The sequence below is a fragment of the Rana temporaria genome, chromosome 6 (assembly GCF_905171775.1).
Source record: "Rana temporaria chromosome 6, aRanTem1.1, whole genome shotgun sequence".
In the NCBI taxonomy this organism is placed as follows: domain Eukaryota; kingdom Metazoa; phylum Chordata; class Amphibia; order Anura; family Ranidae; genus Rana; species Rana temporaria.
In genome coordinates, this window is record NC_053494.1 from 222479580 (window position 1) to 222493942 (window position 14363).

General features: G+C 49.0%; 2 protein-coding genes across 2 annotated transcripts in view; both read right to left on the minus strand.

The window, feature by feature from the left end:
* The window catches only part of LOC120944301 (protein mono-ADP-ribosyltransferase PARP14-like), a 575277-nt gene that overhangs the window by 317555 nt on the left and 243359 nt on the right, over window positions 1–14363 (minus strand). The gene's annotated exons all lie outside the window — the stretch shown is intronic.
* Window positions 6607–14363, minus strand: part of LOC120944306 (protein mono-ADP-ribosyltransferase PARP15-like) — a 59154-nt gene continuing 51397 nt past the window's right edge. Inside the window, exons 8-9 of the mRNA XM_040358341.1 lie at window positions 13458–13632; window positions 6607–7018 (exon numbers count right to left, since the gene is read on the minus strand). Of these exons, the coding sequence (XP_040214275.1) occupies window positions 6732–7018; window positions 13458–13632 (462 nt within the window). The 3' untranslated portion in view covers window positions 6607–6731. The remainder of the gene's footprint in view (window positions 7019–13457; window positions 13633–14363) is intronic.

Consider the following 14363-nt stretch of genomic DNA (forward strand, 5'->3'; position numbering starts at 1 on the left):
TTTTGGGGGGGGGGGGGGGGGATCGCAATAAGCGTTTATTGATTGGTTTGCGCAAAAGTTATGGGGCCGTAAATTACGTCCATCCGTATTCGCGAACGACTTACGCGAACGCCGCATATAGCAGGGGTAACTATACACCCTAAAAAGCCGAACGCAAACAACGTAAAAAAAAGCACCGGGCGGACGTTCGTTTCTGAATCGGCGTAACTCCTCATTTGCATATTCCTCGCGTATACAAACGGAAGCGCCACCTAGCGGCCAGCGTGAGATTGCAGCCTAAGATCCGACGGTGTAAGTCACTTACACCTGTCGGATCTTAGGGAGATCTATGCGGAACCTGATTCTCTGAATCAGTCGCCTAGATACGACGGACGGAACTCAGAGATACGACGGCGTATCTTCTTTCTGAATCCGGGCCACGGCGTCTATAAAATAGGGGATAGAATTCTGACATTTATTTTATTATTTTATTTTTTTACTAGTAAAGGCAGCGATCTGCGATTTTTGTCAGGACTGCGACATTATGGCGGACACATCGGACACTTGACACATTTTTGGGACCACTGACATTTACACAGCGAACCGTGCTATAGTAATGCACTGATTACTGTATAAATGTGACTGGCAGGGAAGGCATTGACCACTAGGGGGTGAGGAAGGGGTTAAATGTATTCCCTAGGGAGTGATTCTTACTGTGTGGGGGGAGGGGACTGACTGGGGGAGGTGACCGATGCTGTGTCCCTATGTACAAGGGACACAGATCGGTCTCCTCTCTCCCTGACAGGACGTGGAGCTCTGTGTTTACACCTCATCATTACACACAGAGCTCCACGTCCCTGGCTCTGTGACTGACGATCGCGGGTACCTGGTGGACATTGCGGCCGCTAGGCACGCGAATCAGCATCTCAGTGATGCGCCGGGCACGCTCGCGCACCCCCCAGTGGCCAGAGGACCCGAGGACGTAAAAAGAAGGCCTCCCGGATCTATAGAGCCACCTTGTGGCCGTCTTTTTACTACGGCCCGGGTCTCAAGAAGTTAAAGGCGTTGTAAACACACTTTGTAAATTTTCAGGCAATCCTGTGTATTTGCTTTTATTAAAAAAATACCTTATTTCAGAGTGTCACGTGACCGCCTGACGTTCCCTCTCCCGATCTGACAGCTACAGTGGGCAGGGCTGAGAATTCCCTGCTGACGTCAGTCAGGAGGGGGGGGGGGGAGAGCGGTGGTCGGGCGGTCACGTGAGCACCGATTAGCGCTCTGAGATAAAGGTATAGAACGGTATTTTTTTTTAACTAAGCACATACCCAGGGGCACGTGGCATTATCAAACACTGGGGATTGCCTGGAAATGACAAAGTTGTTTTAGCAGCAGGAGGGGCGGGGGAGGGAGAAAAGAAAGAGGGCGACCAACCTTGTGCTTTTAATAAAAAATTACGTTAAAAAACGACTCACAAACAAATGGAAAACACTGGCGATACAAGAGATCTCCAAATGACAGCAATTGTTCTTTAGACAGATGACTCCAGATGGTACCAGAGGAGATTTCAAATGCCACTTACGGCTGACGCGTTTCGAAAGGAACACCTGACTCCTTCAGCTTCAGCTTGGCATGTATATATGGGGAGGGGAGGGCACTGACACAATCTGACAGACAGTGGGGAGGCGAGACAGCGGATGACGGAGGCATGTAAACTGACCACGGTATTGGGGGCTCAGTACCCATGATAAACGTGGTCAGTTTACATAGGGAAGGGCAGAACCAGACAGGATCAGCCAGGTATTTTAGATAATACAAAGGTATGTTCTGTTATTCATGCTTCAAAGGAACAGGATCAAATGCTTTAACAATGGATAAGTCGTCAGCTGACTTCCCCACTGATAACTGAAAAAAAATGGCAGTTAAAAAAAAAATGGTATGCTTTCCCCCCTGAAATCCATACCAGACCCTTATTCAAGCACACAGCCTGACAGGCCAGGAAAGAAGGGGATGAGCAAGCGCCCCTCCTCCTAGGCCATACAAGGTCACATCCCACCCCAAAGCACCTTCCCCCCATATTGATTGGGACAATGGCCTCTTCCCCACAACCTTGGGCTTTAGTTGTGGGGGTCTGTGGGCAGGGGGCTTATTGGAATCTGGAACCCGCCCCCTATGTGATTAAGTATGGGGGTACATTGTACCCCTACTCATTCATCAAAAAAAGTCAGGAAAAAAAAAAACACAAAACACAAGTCAACCCTTTGACAAATCCTTTATAAAAAAAGAAGAAACAATGCAACCCAATCGCCTCCATGCATCGGCCAGTGACATCACAGGGGGGGCAGCGCAGGTGACAGCACCCAGGTGGCCCCGCCCCTTACCTATTTAAGAAATGTCACGTGGCGGGGCTGGCAAAACCAACATGCGAACCCAAATGTGTCATCAGCAGTCACTTCCGGTCCATGTGTATGTATTCTGGGAGTGTCCGGTGCGGACGTCACATCTGGTGTGCAGCGTGGGGGAGCAGAAAGGTGAGCGGGGGCCGGACTGGAGCGGAGGAACTAGCAGAAGGCACACAATGGTTTGCTACATGGGAATGCTATAGCAGAAGGTGAGCAGAGACCACAGAGTGAGGACTGAGCGGTGGAGTATCAGAAGAGCAAATGTTGCCTTGATATACAAGCGATGTCTTAATATAAGAGCAGCGTCACGTCACAACTGAGTATAAAATAGAAGAGAGGCGCCTCTCAGGCCTCGTACACACAACCGTTTTCCTCGGCAAAAACCATCAAGAGAAATGCTGGCAGAGCTTTTTTGCCAAGAAAAACGGTCGTGTGTATATTTTTAGTCAAGAAAACTGTCATGAATCTCAACGTCGGGAGCCTTATTTCTCTTGTCGTATTTCTCGTCGGACTGGTTTACCACGAGAAACATGTTCGTGTGTATGCTTAGAAACCCGCGCATGCTCAGATCAAAGTATGAGACGGGAGCGCACCTTCGGTAAAAGTAATGGAGATGGCACATTCGTCACGCTGTAAAAATTATTGCATTGTTTAAATGCTGCGCATTTAAATCATCTTTATAATGCTACAATAATCAACAATAATGAACTTCTTTTGCTGCTGATATTCACAGAGTTCTGACTAACTTTTTGTTAAATTTTTCATGCTGATCTCATGAATATTTTTGATTAATTTATATAACAAGCGATATATATATATATATTCATTTTAAATACAGATCTGCATTTTTAATTATTATTTAATTTCTAGTCATCTCCATGATTTATTTTTTTATTTTGTTGTGTCAAGTTACCACAATTTTAGCATTGTTTGGTGTTATCTGATCTGTCCTTTTATAAATAGACCTTTTGTAGTTTTTTTTAAAGTTAACCTGCTTACAAGCTAAATGTTTGGTTGATTAAAAACACATAGGCAAGTATGAACTGTAAAAAAAAAAAAAACAATTATTCATGGAAAAGAAGATAAATGAAATAAATAGAAGGCAGCGCTGGAGAACATGCTGCCATTTGTGCAACTCTGTGTGGACACTAAAATTGGGACATTGAGAAGCACATACAGGAGGGAGCCCAATCTAGTCCTGGACTCCCAGAGGTCAGGAACAGCAGCAGGTGAGATATATGTCCCAAGTATGTGGTACTACAGCAGGCTGCCTTCTGTCAGACCACCTTGAAGCAAGGCCATCACTTTCTGGTCTTCCTGGTAGCCTTCTCTGCAGCCTTCTTTTCCGCTTTCTCTGCAGCCTTCTTTTCCGCTTTCTCTGCAACCTGCCATGCAGCCTTCCTTCTCCGCTTGCCTTGAGCCTGTGCCTCAGGTGTTGTACTCGTGCCAGGAGGAGGAGATGAAGGTGGAGGAGATGAAGGTGGAGGAGATGAAGGTGGAGGAGATGAAGGTGGAGGAGATGAAGGTGGAGGAGATGAAGGTGGAGGGGATGAAGGTGGAGGAGATGAAGGTGGAGGAGTTGAAGGTGGAGTAGATGAAGGTGGAGGAGATGAAGGTGGAGGAGATGAAGGTGGAGAGGATGAAGGTGGAGAAGATGAAGGTGGAGTGGATGAAGGTGGAGGAGATGAAGGTGGAGTGGATGAAGGTGGAGTGGATGGAGGTGGAGGGGATGAAGGTGGAGGAGATGAAGGTGGAGAAGATGAAGGTGGAGTGGATGAAGGTGGAGTGGATGAAGGTGGAGGAGATGAAGGTGGAGGAGATGAAGGTGGAGAAGATGAAGGTGGAGAAGATGAAGGTGGAGTGGATGAAGGTGGAGTGGATGAAGGTGGAGGAGATGAAGGTGGAGGAGATGAAGGTGGAGGGGATGAAGGTGGAGGAGATGAAGGTGGAGGAGATGAAGGTGGAGGGGATGAAGGTGGAGAAGATGAAGGTGGAGAAGATGAAGGTGGAGAGGATGAAGGTGGAGTGGATGAAGGTGGAGGAGATGAAGGTGGAGAAGATGAAGGTGGAGGAGATTAAGGTGGAGGAGATGAAGGTGGAGTAGATGAAGGTGGAGTGGATGAAGGTGGAGGAGATGAAGGTGGAGGAGATGAAGGTGGAGGGGATGAAGGTGGAGTGGATGAAGGTGGAGTGGATGAAGGTGGAGGGGATGAAGGTGGAGGAGATGAAGGTGGAGGAGATGAAGGTGGAGGAGGTGAAGGTGGAGGAGGTGAAGGTGGAGGAGATGAAGGTGGAGGGGATGAAGGTGGAGGGGATGAAGGTGGAGGAGGTGAAGGTGGAGGAGGTGAAGGTGGAGGAGATGAAGGTGGAGGGGATGAAGGTGGAGTGGATGAAGGTGGAGGGGATGAAGGTGGAGGAGATGAAGGTGGAGGAGTTGAAGGTGAAGGAGAATGAGGTTGAGAAGAAGCAGGTGGAGGAGGATGGCCGTGGCTACAAATTACCGTGTCTTCGGTAAGTGTCCCCCTCACCCCCTTATTGAGCAAACTAATTAGGAGGGGCTCAAATAGGAGGCGTTGGTCCATGGACATCTGACTCATTTTGCCTATTACTAGGGTGCCATAGCCCTCTTCAGGGGTGGTAGGCTGCACTGCACTGTAAAACAAATACAACCTGACTGGACGCTTTGAAAGACAAGATACGAACCCACAAGCACAAACTGAACCGCAGAAAACGATCTGAAAGCACAAAGTCTGAAAAGCGCGAATCGTCTCTCACCAAACTTTTACTAACCCGAGATTAGCAAAAGCAGCCCCAAGGGTTGCGCCAGTGGAATGGAACGTCCCCTTTTTATAGTGCTGTCGTACGCGTTGTATGTCACCGCGTTTGAGAACGACAAGATTTTGTCTTGACAGTGTGTATGCAAGGAAAGCTTGACAAGTATCTCGTCGAGAAAAACGACGTTTCTTTTACGATGAGATTCTCGGTCGTGTGTACGAGGCCTAAGTGTAGCAATTTGGTTACATGTAATGAAGGGACAACATTTAGCAACTTATTTCTACACTTAGAGGCGCCTCTCTTCTCTTATATTCTGGAGCTCCTGCTGGATTTTGCTTCTAATCCCCTTGTGGAGGCTTTCTTTTTGTGGACACACAACCAATCACATCGCTTTAATCTTTTTATATAGACTCTAAACTGAAGGATTTATGAATAAATGATTGTGGAACGAATCATTTGAGTTTCCATTATTTCTTATGGGGAACTTTGCTTTGATATACAAGCAATATATGTGAGGAATACAGCGCAGGTCTATGGATATAATAAATAATGACGTGATGTCAAAATATATTAATGTGTGCGGCTGCTGCAGCAAAAAAAAATGTTAGATGAACAAATAATATAGAATGTAAAGAGAATAAATGCTGCGCTGCTAATACAGGGAAGACTCTTCCGGTGGTGACGTCAATGAGCCCACACACGTACTACTCTATGTTTGCCCTTCTTGTCTTCACTCCTGGGTTCAACGCTTGAGTGCGTTCTGGCTAAGGACTACCCATTGTTTCCATCTGGTGTGGAAGAACCTAGCTGGGGAACGGAGGTTATCTATCAGATTCAGTACTACATGTGATTTATTAATTGGTGTTCGGTAAGCAGAATATTTACTTGAGGTGGAGGTGCTTCAATCAGCTGTCTTACACTTATTGTGGATTTCCTTTCCAACACAACTCGGTGCTTATATGAAGATTTGTTACGTTTAACCATCTTCCAGCTGATCACAGCTATATGGACTTTATATATTTCTGTGCACTATCTCACTTTGTATTTTTTAGCACATAAGCACTTTTTTTCTTGTGATGTGTATAATGTTTACCTTATCATGTCAGTAATGATTTACACACACTTACCATATTAGCAGCGCAGCATTTATTCTCTTTACATTTGATATACAAGCGCTTTGGATTACAAGCATGTTTCCGGAATGAACTATGCTCGCAATCCGAGGTTTTACTGTAGTGGGAATTGAGTGGGGACCAGAGAGAGAGGGGGATCAGCAGAGCTGAGGGTTACTACTGAGCAGAGGATCTGCTTAACAAGGGTACTAGTGAGCTGGGGATCTGTTGGGCCCTTTTAAAACAAATAGAAAATCCACACACAGGACATTTGCCAAGCTTCATTAAAGCTTTAAAAAAGCATCATAGAAGCATAAAAAAAAAACTTGAAAAAAAACATGTTGAAATGGTAGGTGCTTTTAATGTACGTTACAGTTGAAGGAAATGTGAATGAGCCCTAATACAGTTATTTTCCGGAGTCTCTGTCCCGGAGGTCTGGGTGATCCCCGGACACAGTCATAGGTCATCACTGGAAGACGATGTGATATTCGGGGTAGGCCTGGACGTCATTAAATATCACAAACATGGAAGGGTTCTGGACGTTATCCGTCACGCTGTCATAACAGTCGGTGGAGTTGGCTGCATTTTTAGCTGGAGGCGTTATCATCCCACGGCGTCCATTACAGTAGAGTCCGGTGAGAACCCGGGCCAGGTACATGTGTCTCTCTTTATATCCATCAGGGTTGGAGTATGTTTCAATAGCAGAGTAATTTGCATTTACTGCGAAATAAGTTCCGTTTCCGTAAACAGCCGCTGTTGGAAAAGAAAGAAAAGTCACACATTAATATGGGAGAGTTCCAGAGAAGAGGTGCAGCAGAAGAGAAGTTCTGGAGGTGCGAGTGAAACATGGAGTCACACCACTTTTCAGTGAGGTTGATTTACTAAAACTGGAGAGTGTAAAATGTGGTGCAGCTGTGCGTAGAAACCAATCAGTTTTCAGTTGTTTTTTTTTTTGCCAAAGCTTCACACTGCTGCAAATTCAAAATCGATGTAAAATCGTCATTTTATTGCGATTTCACGGCTGCTTTTTTTGCCGCGATTTCAGGGAATGCCGGTCTATGGAGCTGAATTCGCATCGCACACGGATCATCGCACAGGACACTTTTTTCCCCGCAGCTTATATTCGCAACACATTAATGTGAACGGCACTCATGTTAAACTATGTCATTTAAATGACTTGCGAATTTGAGAAATTACAACGGCTCAAATCCGCAATAGAATTCGCAGCAGCGTGAACCGGGCCTTATTGAACAAGAAGTGTTAGAAGCTGATTGGTTTCCACGCCACACTGGAATCCCTAGAAGATGGAGGGAGGAGGTCAGTGGAGCCGCGCCGCTGGCTTGGCCTCTATTGTTCTCTGCATTGGTTGCTAGTGCCTGTGCCACCTGGCGTCTAGCAACCAGTGACGTCAGTCACGTCGGAGCCACTGCTGAGGAGAAGGAGAATCCCAGCATGCAGAGCGGAGCCTTCTTCCTTCTCGCCTAGTGAGAGTTTTGGCTCCACCCACCTCCCCCCACGACCACTTGTAAATGCAGAAGTCTGGTTTCTGTGTTTACAAGTGACAGCTCCCTCCAGTGTCCCCTGTATGTGTGTGTGCTCTCCCCCACAGTGTCCCCCATTGTGCTCTCCCCCCTTTCTCCAATGTCCCCCATTGTGCTCTCCCCCCTTCTCTTCTCTCAGGGGTAGACGCCAGGGGACGTCTGCCATCAGACGCACCAGGTCCGCGTACCAGGGGCGGCGCGGCCAATCTGAGGTGATCAGGATTGTTGGAATCCCCTCGGCTTTCACCCTGCGCAGCAGGCGAGGAAGAAGCTTCAGAGGAGGGAAGGCGTAAATTAGGCGATAGTGACCCCAAGGGGCCACCAACGCGTCTGACGCGTCCGCCCACGGGTCTCTCGACCTGGCCACGAACCGTGGCACTTTCCGGTTGAGGCGGGACACTAGAAGGTCCATGTCTGGAGTGCCCCATTTTTGGCACAGACACTGAAACCCCTCCGGGTGGAGAGACCACTCCCCTTGATTCAGAGTTGTGCGACTTAGGAAGTCGGCTTGCCAATTCTGGACTCCCGGAATGTACACGGCCGACAGAGCCGGAACGGACCTTTCGGCCCTCCGTCGCTGCAGCTGAGCTCCTTGTGCCTCCCTGATAATTGACGTACGCCACGGCCGTGGCGTTGTCGGACTGGATCCTGACCGGACGGCCCTGCAGATCCAGGGACCACCTGGCAAGGCACAGCTTGATTGCTCGGAGTTCCAGAATATTGATCGGCAGGCGGGACTCCTCCCGAGTCCAGCGCCCCTGGGCTGACTGAGTGCCCCAAACGCCCCCCATCCGGAGAGGCTGGCATCCGTCGTGACCACTGTCCAGCAGCACGGCAGAAAATACTTCCCGGTCCGAAGCACCGGAGACGTCAGCCACCACACCAGGGAAGACTTGACCATATGGCTCAACTGAATCTGGTAATCCAGAGAAGACAGGAGCTTGTCCCAACGTGACAGAATCTCCTTCTGTAGGTCCCTGGTGTGGAATTGGGCATACGGAACCGCCTCGAAGGAGGCCACCATCAGACCCAGAACTCTCATGCAGAAGCGCAGAGACTACCACTTCTGGGTCGACAACTGCTTCACTGCAGATTGCAGGGTCTTCAGTTTCTCCGTCGGGAGGAACACTCTGGCCTCCGCAGAGTCCAGGTATTCCAGTCTCTGGGACGGAACTAACACGGACTTCTGGAGATTCAGAAGCCAGCCGAACTCTTGGAGAGTCTGACACGTGATAGACACGTCCTCTTCTAATTCTGAGCCTGAGGAAGCTCGCAGGAGAAGGTCATCCAGATATCCCACGATAGCGATCCCTCGCTGTCTCAGCAGGGCTAGTATTGGGGCGAGCACCTTGGTGAAAACCCACGGTGCTGAGGCCAAGCCGAACGGGAGGGCCACAAATTGAAAGTGATCCTCCCCGATCGCAAAGCGCAGAAACTTCTGGTGCTTTGTGCATATGGGAACATGCAGGTATGCCTCCATGATATCCAAGGACGCCAGGAAGTCCCCCTGATGGAGTGCAGCTATCACTGAGCGAATCGACTCCATCCTGAATTTTTGCACCTTGACAAAGCAATTGAGGTCCAGGATAGGGCGGACCCCTTCCTTCTTGGGGACCACGAACAGATTGGAGTAAAACCCCTGAAATCGCTCCAACGAGGGAACCGGTACAATCACCCCCCTGTCCAGTAGATCCTGGACAGCCCCTGACAGGGCCTGCCGGCGAACCCGGAGGAAGCTGGAGGTTGGAAGGAAAAAATCTGTTAGGGGGACAAGAGAGAAACTCTATCTTGTACCCCCAGGCAACCACTTCGCAAACCCAACGGTCGGACAGAAGAGACCTCCACCGAGCCGCGAATTCGCGAAGCGGGCCCCCCACTTGAGACCCGGGCGGGGGCAGACCTTCATGCGGAAGCAGGTTTGTCCGCAGGCTTGTTGGGCTTGCGGTACCAGGTGCGCTTCTGCCCCGCAGCGGGGGCCTTAGCATCTTGCGGACCTTTTCCCGCCGTGCCGGGCGCATGAAAAAAACACTTTGGGGTAGTAAAGGAGGGTCCATGCTTGCGGCGAGGCTCCTTGCCCTTCCCAGACTGTGGGAGCAGCGTACTCTTACCACCCGTGGCATCCTTAATGATGTCATCCAGGGATGCCCCAAAAAGCTGTTCACCCTTAAAGGGCAAATCCACTAAAGCCTTCTTAGAGGACTGGTCCGCCGACCAGCATTTCAGCCACACAAGGCGGCGCAATACCACCGTATAGGCGGAAGCCCTGGAAAGCAAGGGGAGCGTATCCAGGACCGACTCACAGACAAATTTCAGACCCTGAACCAATTGTTCAGCCAGGTCCTTACAGTCCTCGGAAGCGCCCCGTTCCTCCAGCTCCTGCAGCAGGAGCTTCGCCCTTTCAGTCAGAGTCTGTGACACCAGAGTCCCGGCCAGAACCGGCCTCACCGCCGAACCCACGACAGTGAATAGGGAGCGGGCCACAGCCTCCACTCTCCTATCAGCAGGGTCCTTAAATGCAGGAGCCCCTTCCACAGGCAACGTGGCCTTGCTTAGTCTGGACACGGGAGGGTCCACTGACGGAGGAGAGACCAACTTTTTTTAAAAGTCTTCCTCAAAGGGGTAACGGGTTGCAAAGTTTTTTGGAATGGCAAAAACTTTTTGTGGCTTTTCTTGTGAAAAAAAATAACTTTTTGTGGCGTATCCCATTCCTTGTACAACATACTGTCCAAATAAGGGACACAAGAAAACACTTTAGCAGTGCGTGGCGGTTTGCGGAACCCAAAAGGGACTGGCACATCAGGTGCCTCCGCCACCTCCTCAAGTTTCTGAGTATCACGCACCGCAGAAATAAGAGCTCCAACAAATTCCTTGTCAGCAACTGACCCTGAAGCAGAGTCATCCTCACTGTCCGCGTGGGTTAAGCCCGCAGCCTCTGACACTACAGAACCAGAAGCAGCAATAGCAGGGTCCGATTCTGCGTCAGAGACATCCCCAGAAGCAGGCTCAGGGAGGGGGTGCTTTTAACCCCCCTTCTGGGCACTAGCTGCTTCAAACCTGGCGAGAAAAGACTCCAGGACAGCTAACATTGCCTCAACAGATCCGGCAGGGGGAGGGGCGTCAAGGGTTAACTCAGGCATTGCTGGGGAAGAAGTCCCTGGTTCAGGCTCCATAATGCCCACCCCTGTGTCACCCTCACTGCAAGCAGAAAAACCCCCACTGGTCACCTCCTGGCTGCTACAACAGAGTATGGGGGCTGAGACAAGCCTAAGGTGTGCTGAGAAGCCGACTGTGCTTCGTCTGCCCCCTCAGGCAGATTTGCGGTCTTTTGCAGCGCTAAAACGGCCACAAGAGGCCAGATGAAATCCAAGATGGCCGCCATATGTGTAAAAAACCAGCATAGGACCACAAGAAAATGGCCGCCGCGCGACTACGGCAAAATGGCGGCCGTTGCGCATTTAAAGAGCCCAAAGTGACACAGCAGTATAGCACAGCACAGAACATCACAAAAGACCCCGTAGTGAACACACACAGCCCCCTGCAGTGAACACACACAGCCCCCGCTCCGCACACAGGCCCAGGTGTAATAAGAGACCCCTGAAAGCCCCCCCTCACAGCCGCTACCCAAATGGGGAAGGAGGGAGAGGAAATAAGGGAGAGAGGAAAGCCGGGCAAGCCCTCAGTCAACCTCCCAGGAGAAAATTCCAGCCATACCACCTTACCTGAGCAAGGGGCCACTACTTACCCGTCCTGCGACCACCAGCTGGAGGTATCCCAGACAGAACCAACGTCCGCTAAACGGCATTGCTGTTGGCCAGACACACTGTGACAAAGCCATGAAGACCGGTCATATGTGTGCCCTAGAACAAAATGTTCCCCGGCCGCCCCTGGAGCAACGGGGCCTGTCGTGGACCACCCAGAGCTGAGCTGAGGGCCGGCACACGCTCGATGGCCGAACATGGGGGGACTACAAGAGTCAAGACCCAGCCTGTCACCCAGTCGGCAGTTGATAGAAGAATATCAGGATTCAAAAATGCAGGAACAAAATAATAAAAAGCGAAAAATCGCAAGAAAAAAATCTCCAGAGTACAGGACTCCAGAGTGCCTAACCTCTCCTGTCGTTAGGCAGAAAAAAACTGAGGCTGCTAGAGCAGGGTGTGGGTTATGCCCGGGGAGCCACGCCCCCTGGGAGGAGCTGCACTAAAGAAAGGTTGTTAACACTTTAAGTGCTGTAATTCTGCCTAAACTCTCCTGGAAGGAAGGTGCATAACCCTACAGTCAAAGGATGCTGTGTCCATCCATGAACGGAAGAGAAAATGTTTTACCTTTACAACCCCTTTAAGTCTTACTTAGTAGTAGGAGTACAGCTATCACTATACTCCTGGTGCTCTGACAGGAGAGATGCTGCTTTCCGATTTTCTACACAGCAGTAGCTCTGGCCGCCCCTCCCCTCTCCACCCCCCCCCCCTCTCGCTGTCCATTCACAGAAGGCTTTGTATTTTGAGAATAGATTCACATAATACAAAGTACTCTGTGATTGGGCAGGAGGAGAGGAGGGGTGGACAAAGCAACTGCATACAACCTGGAGGTTCCATTTGGGGGGGGGGGGTTGGGGGAGCAGAGGTAAAGCAATAGATGTACTCCCAGCTCTCACACTTTCAATTAAAAATTGCGCGGTCATGCTACGCTGTACCCAAATTAATTTTTTATCATTTTGTTTGCACAAATAGAGCTTTCTTTTGGTGGTATTTATTCATGACTCTGTTTGTTTTTTTGTTTTTTTTTTGCGATATAAGCAAAAAAAGAGCAGAAATTTGCAAAACATTTTTTTTTCTTTTTTCTATTTTAAAATAAATCCAATAAAATCGAAATTTCTCATAAATTTAAGCCAAAATGAATTCTGCTCCATGTCTTTCGTAAATGGGTGTCAGGGACAATGAACCACGTAGAGACAGAAAATGCAGTAAAAATCACACCTAAAATCCTGTTAAGTGTATAATAATTGGTTTGTGTGATCACGGACAGATTTACGCAGATTGGGACATGTGATTTTACAGTTACATATGTGGGGGACAGGTGTTTTTACTATGTGGGGACATGTGTTTTGGGGACATTGTGTGGGGATGTGTGTGTTTTACTTTGTGTGTTACTAGGCTGGTGATCAGTGAGTAAAAAGATGTAAAAAAACAGCTCATACTCCCTGATCACCAGCCAGCTGCAGCGATCCGCTCTCCTCTCCTCACCGACAACTGTGTGAGGAGAGGAGAGCCGATCGCCTAGCGAACGGCTCTCTGTTTACATCACATAGCGGCTGTGATTGGACACGGCCGTCATGTGATCAGGAGGGCCAATCACAGAGCCCTCCTGCCGATCTGAAACGCGCCGTGTCCGGGTGACACAAGCGCATCGGGATCGCACCGCTGCCCGGGAAAGCACGCAATCCCCCTCCTTCTGATGGACATTCCTGAACGTCCACTCAGAAGGAGAGAGCGCCTACCCGGCCATACATATGCAGTGGTCGGGTGGGAAGTGGTTAAAAAGATAAGTCCACAGGGTGGCATGCACTTCATTGGACTTTTTCCACAGTAACCTGGACCATTTTACAAAGTGGCAGTTCAGCTTTAAGCTTTAATTGTTCCTCTAAAATCTCTCACCGTTTTTCCCGGCATAGCTCCGGTTGAATCCCTTATGATTGACATTTTGGATGGAGTTGAAGTCGGTCCCATGGAAAAGCTTTTTCTCATTGGTGGTGGATCCGTTCTGGGAGTCGATGTTCTGCTTCTTTATCTGGTACTGGAGCCAGAGATCTCTGTTCTGTACTCGCAGAATCTGGGAGGACATACAAAGGCTCGGATTATACAATGTTCTACCAATGAACTCCAGAGGTGCCCCCCCACTATACAGGACATATTCTATGAATAATACAGGGACAGGTCAAGAATCAGTTCTAACATCATGTTATGGGTGAAATATTCTATTGAAGGATAATAATTATTATACAAGATTTATTTAGCACCAAGTCCTGGAGGTGAGCGTGGAAAGAGGCAACAAGCTAAAGAGCAAGATTTCCTGGGAGGAGCGGAGGGGATGATTTGGGTGATATCTGCAGATGAGGTTGGTGATGTAGTTGGGGGCGATGTTGTGGATTTTGAATTTTATATGTTGAACTAGTGGAAGCCAGTGAAGAGATAGGCAGAGAAGGGTAGCAGCATTCATAATAGACTGAAGGGGGCATAGACTGTGTAAAGGTTGGCCAGTGAGGAGGAAGTTGCAGTAGTCATGTCAGGATATAACCAAGGAGTCGATAAGTTGTTTTGTGGTGTCGTTAGTCAGGAAGGAGTGAATTCTGGAAATGTTGCGGGAGGTTAAGGCGGCAAGATTTAGCCAGTGATAGAATGTGGGGGCTGCAGGATAGATTAGAGTCTATTATAAACACCTAGCACTCTGGCATGTGTGGAAGGACCAATGGTTGTGCGCTTGATCTCAATTGTAGAGTCAAGGGGAAGGGAACCAGGGAGGAGGAAATATTACTAAGGTCGGTTTTAGAAAGATTGACTTTG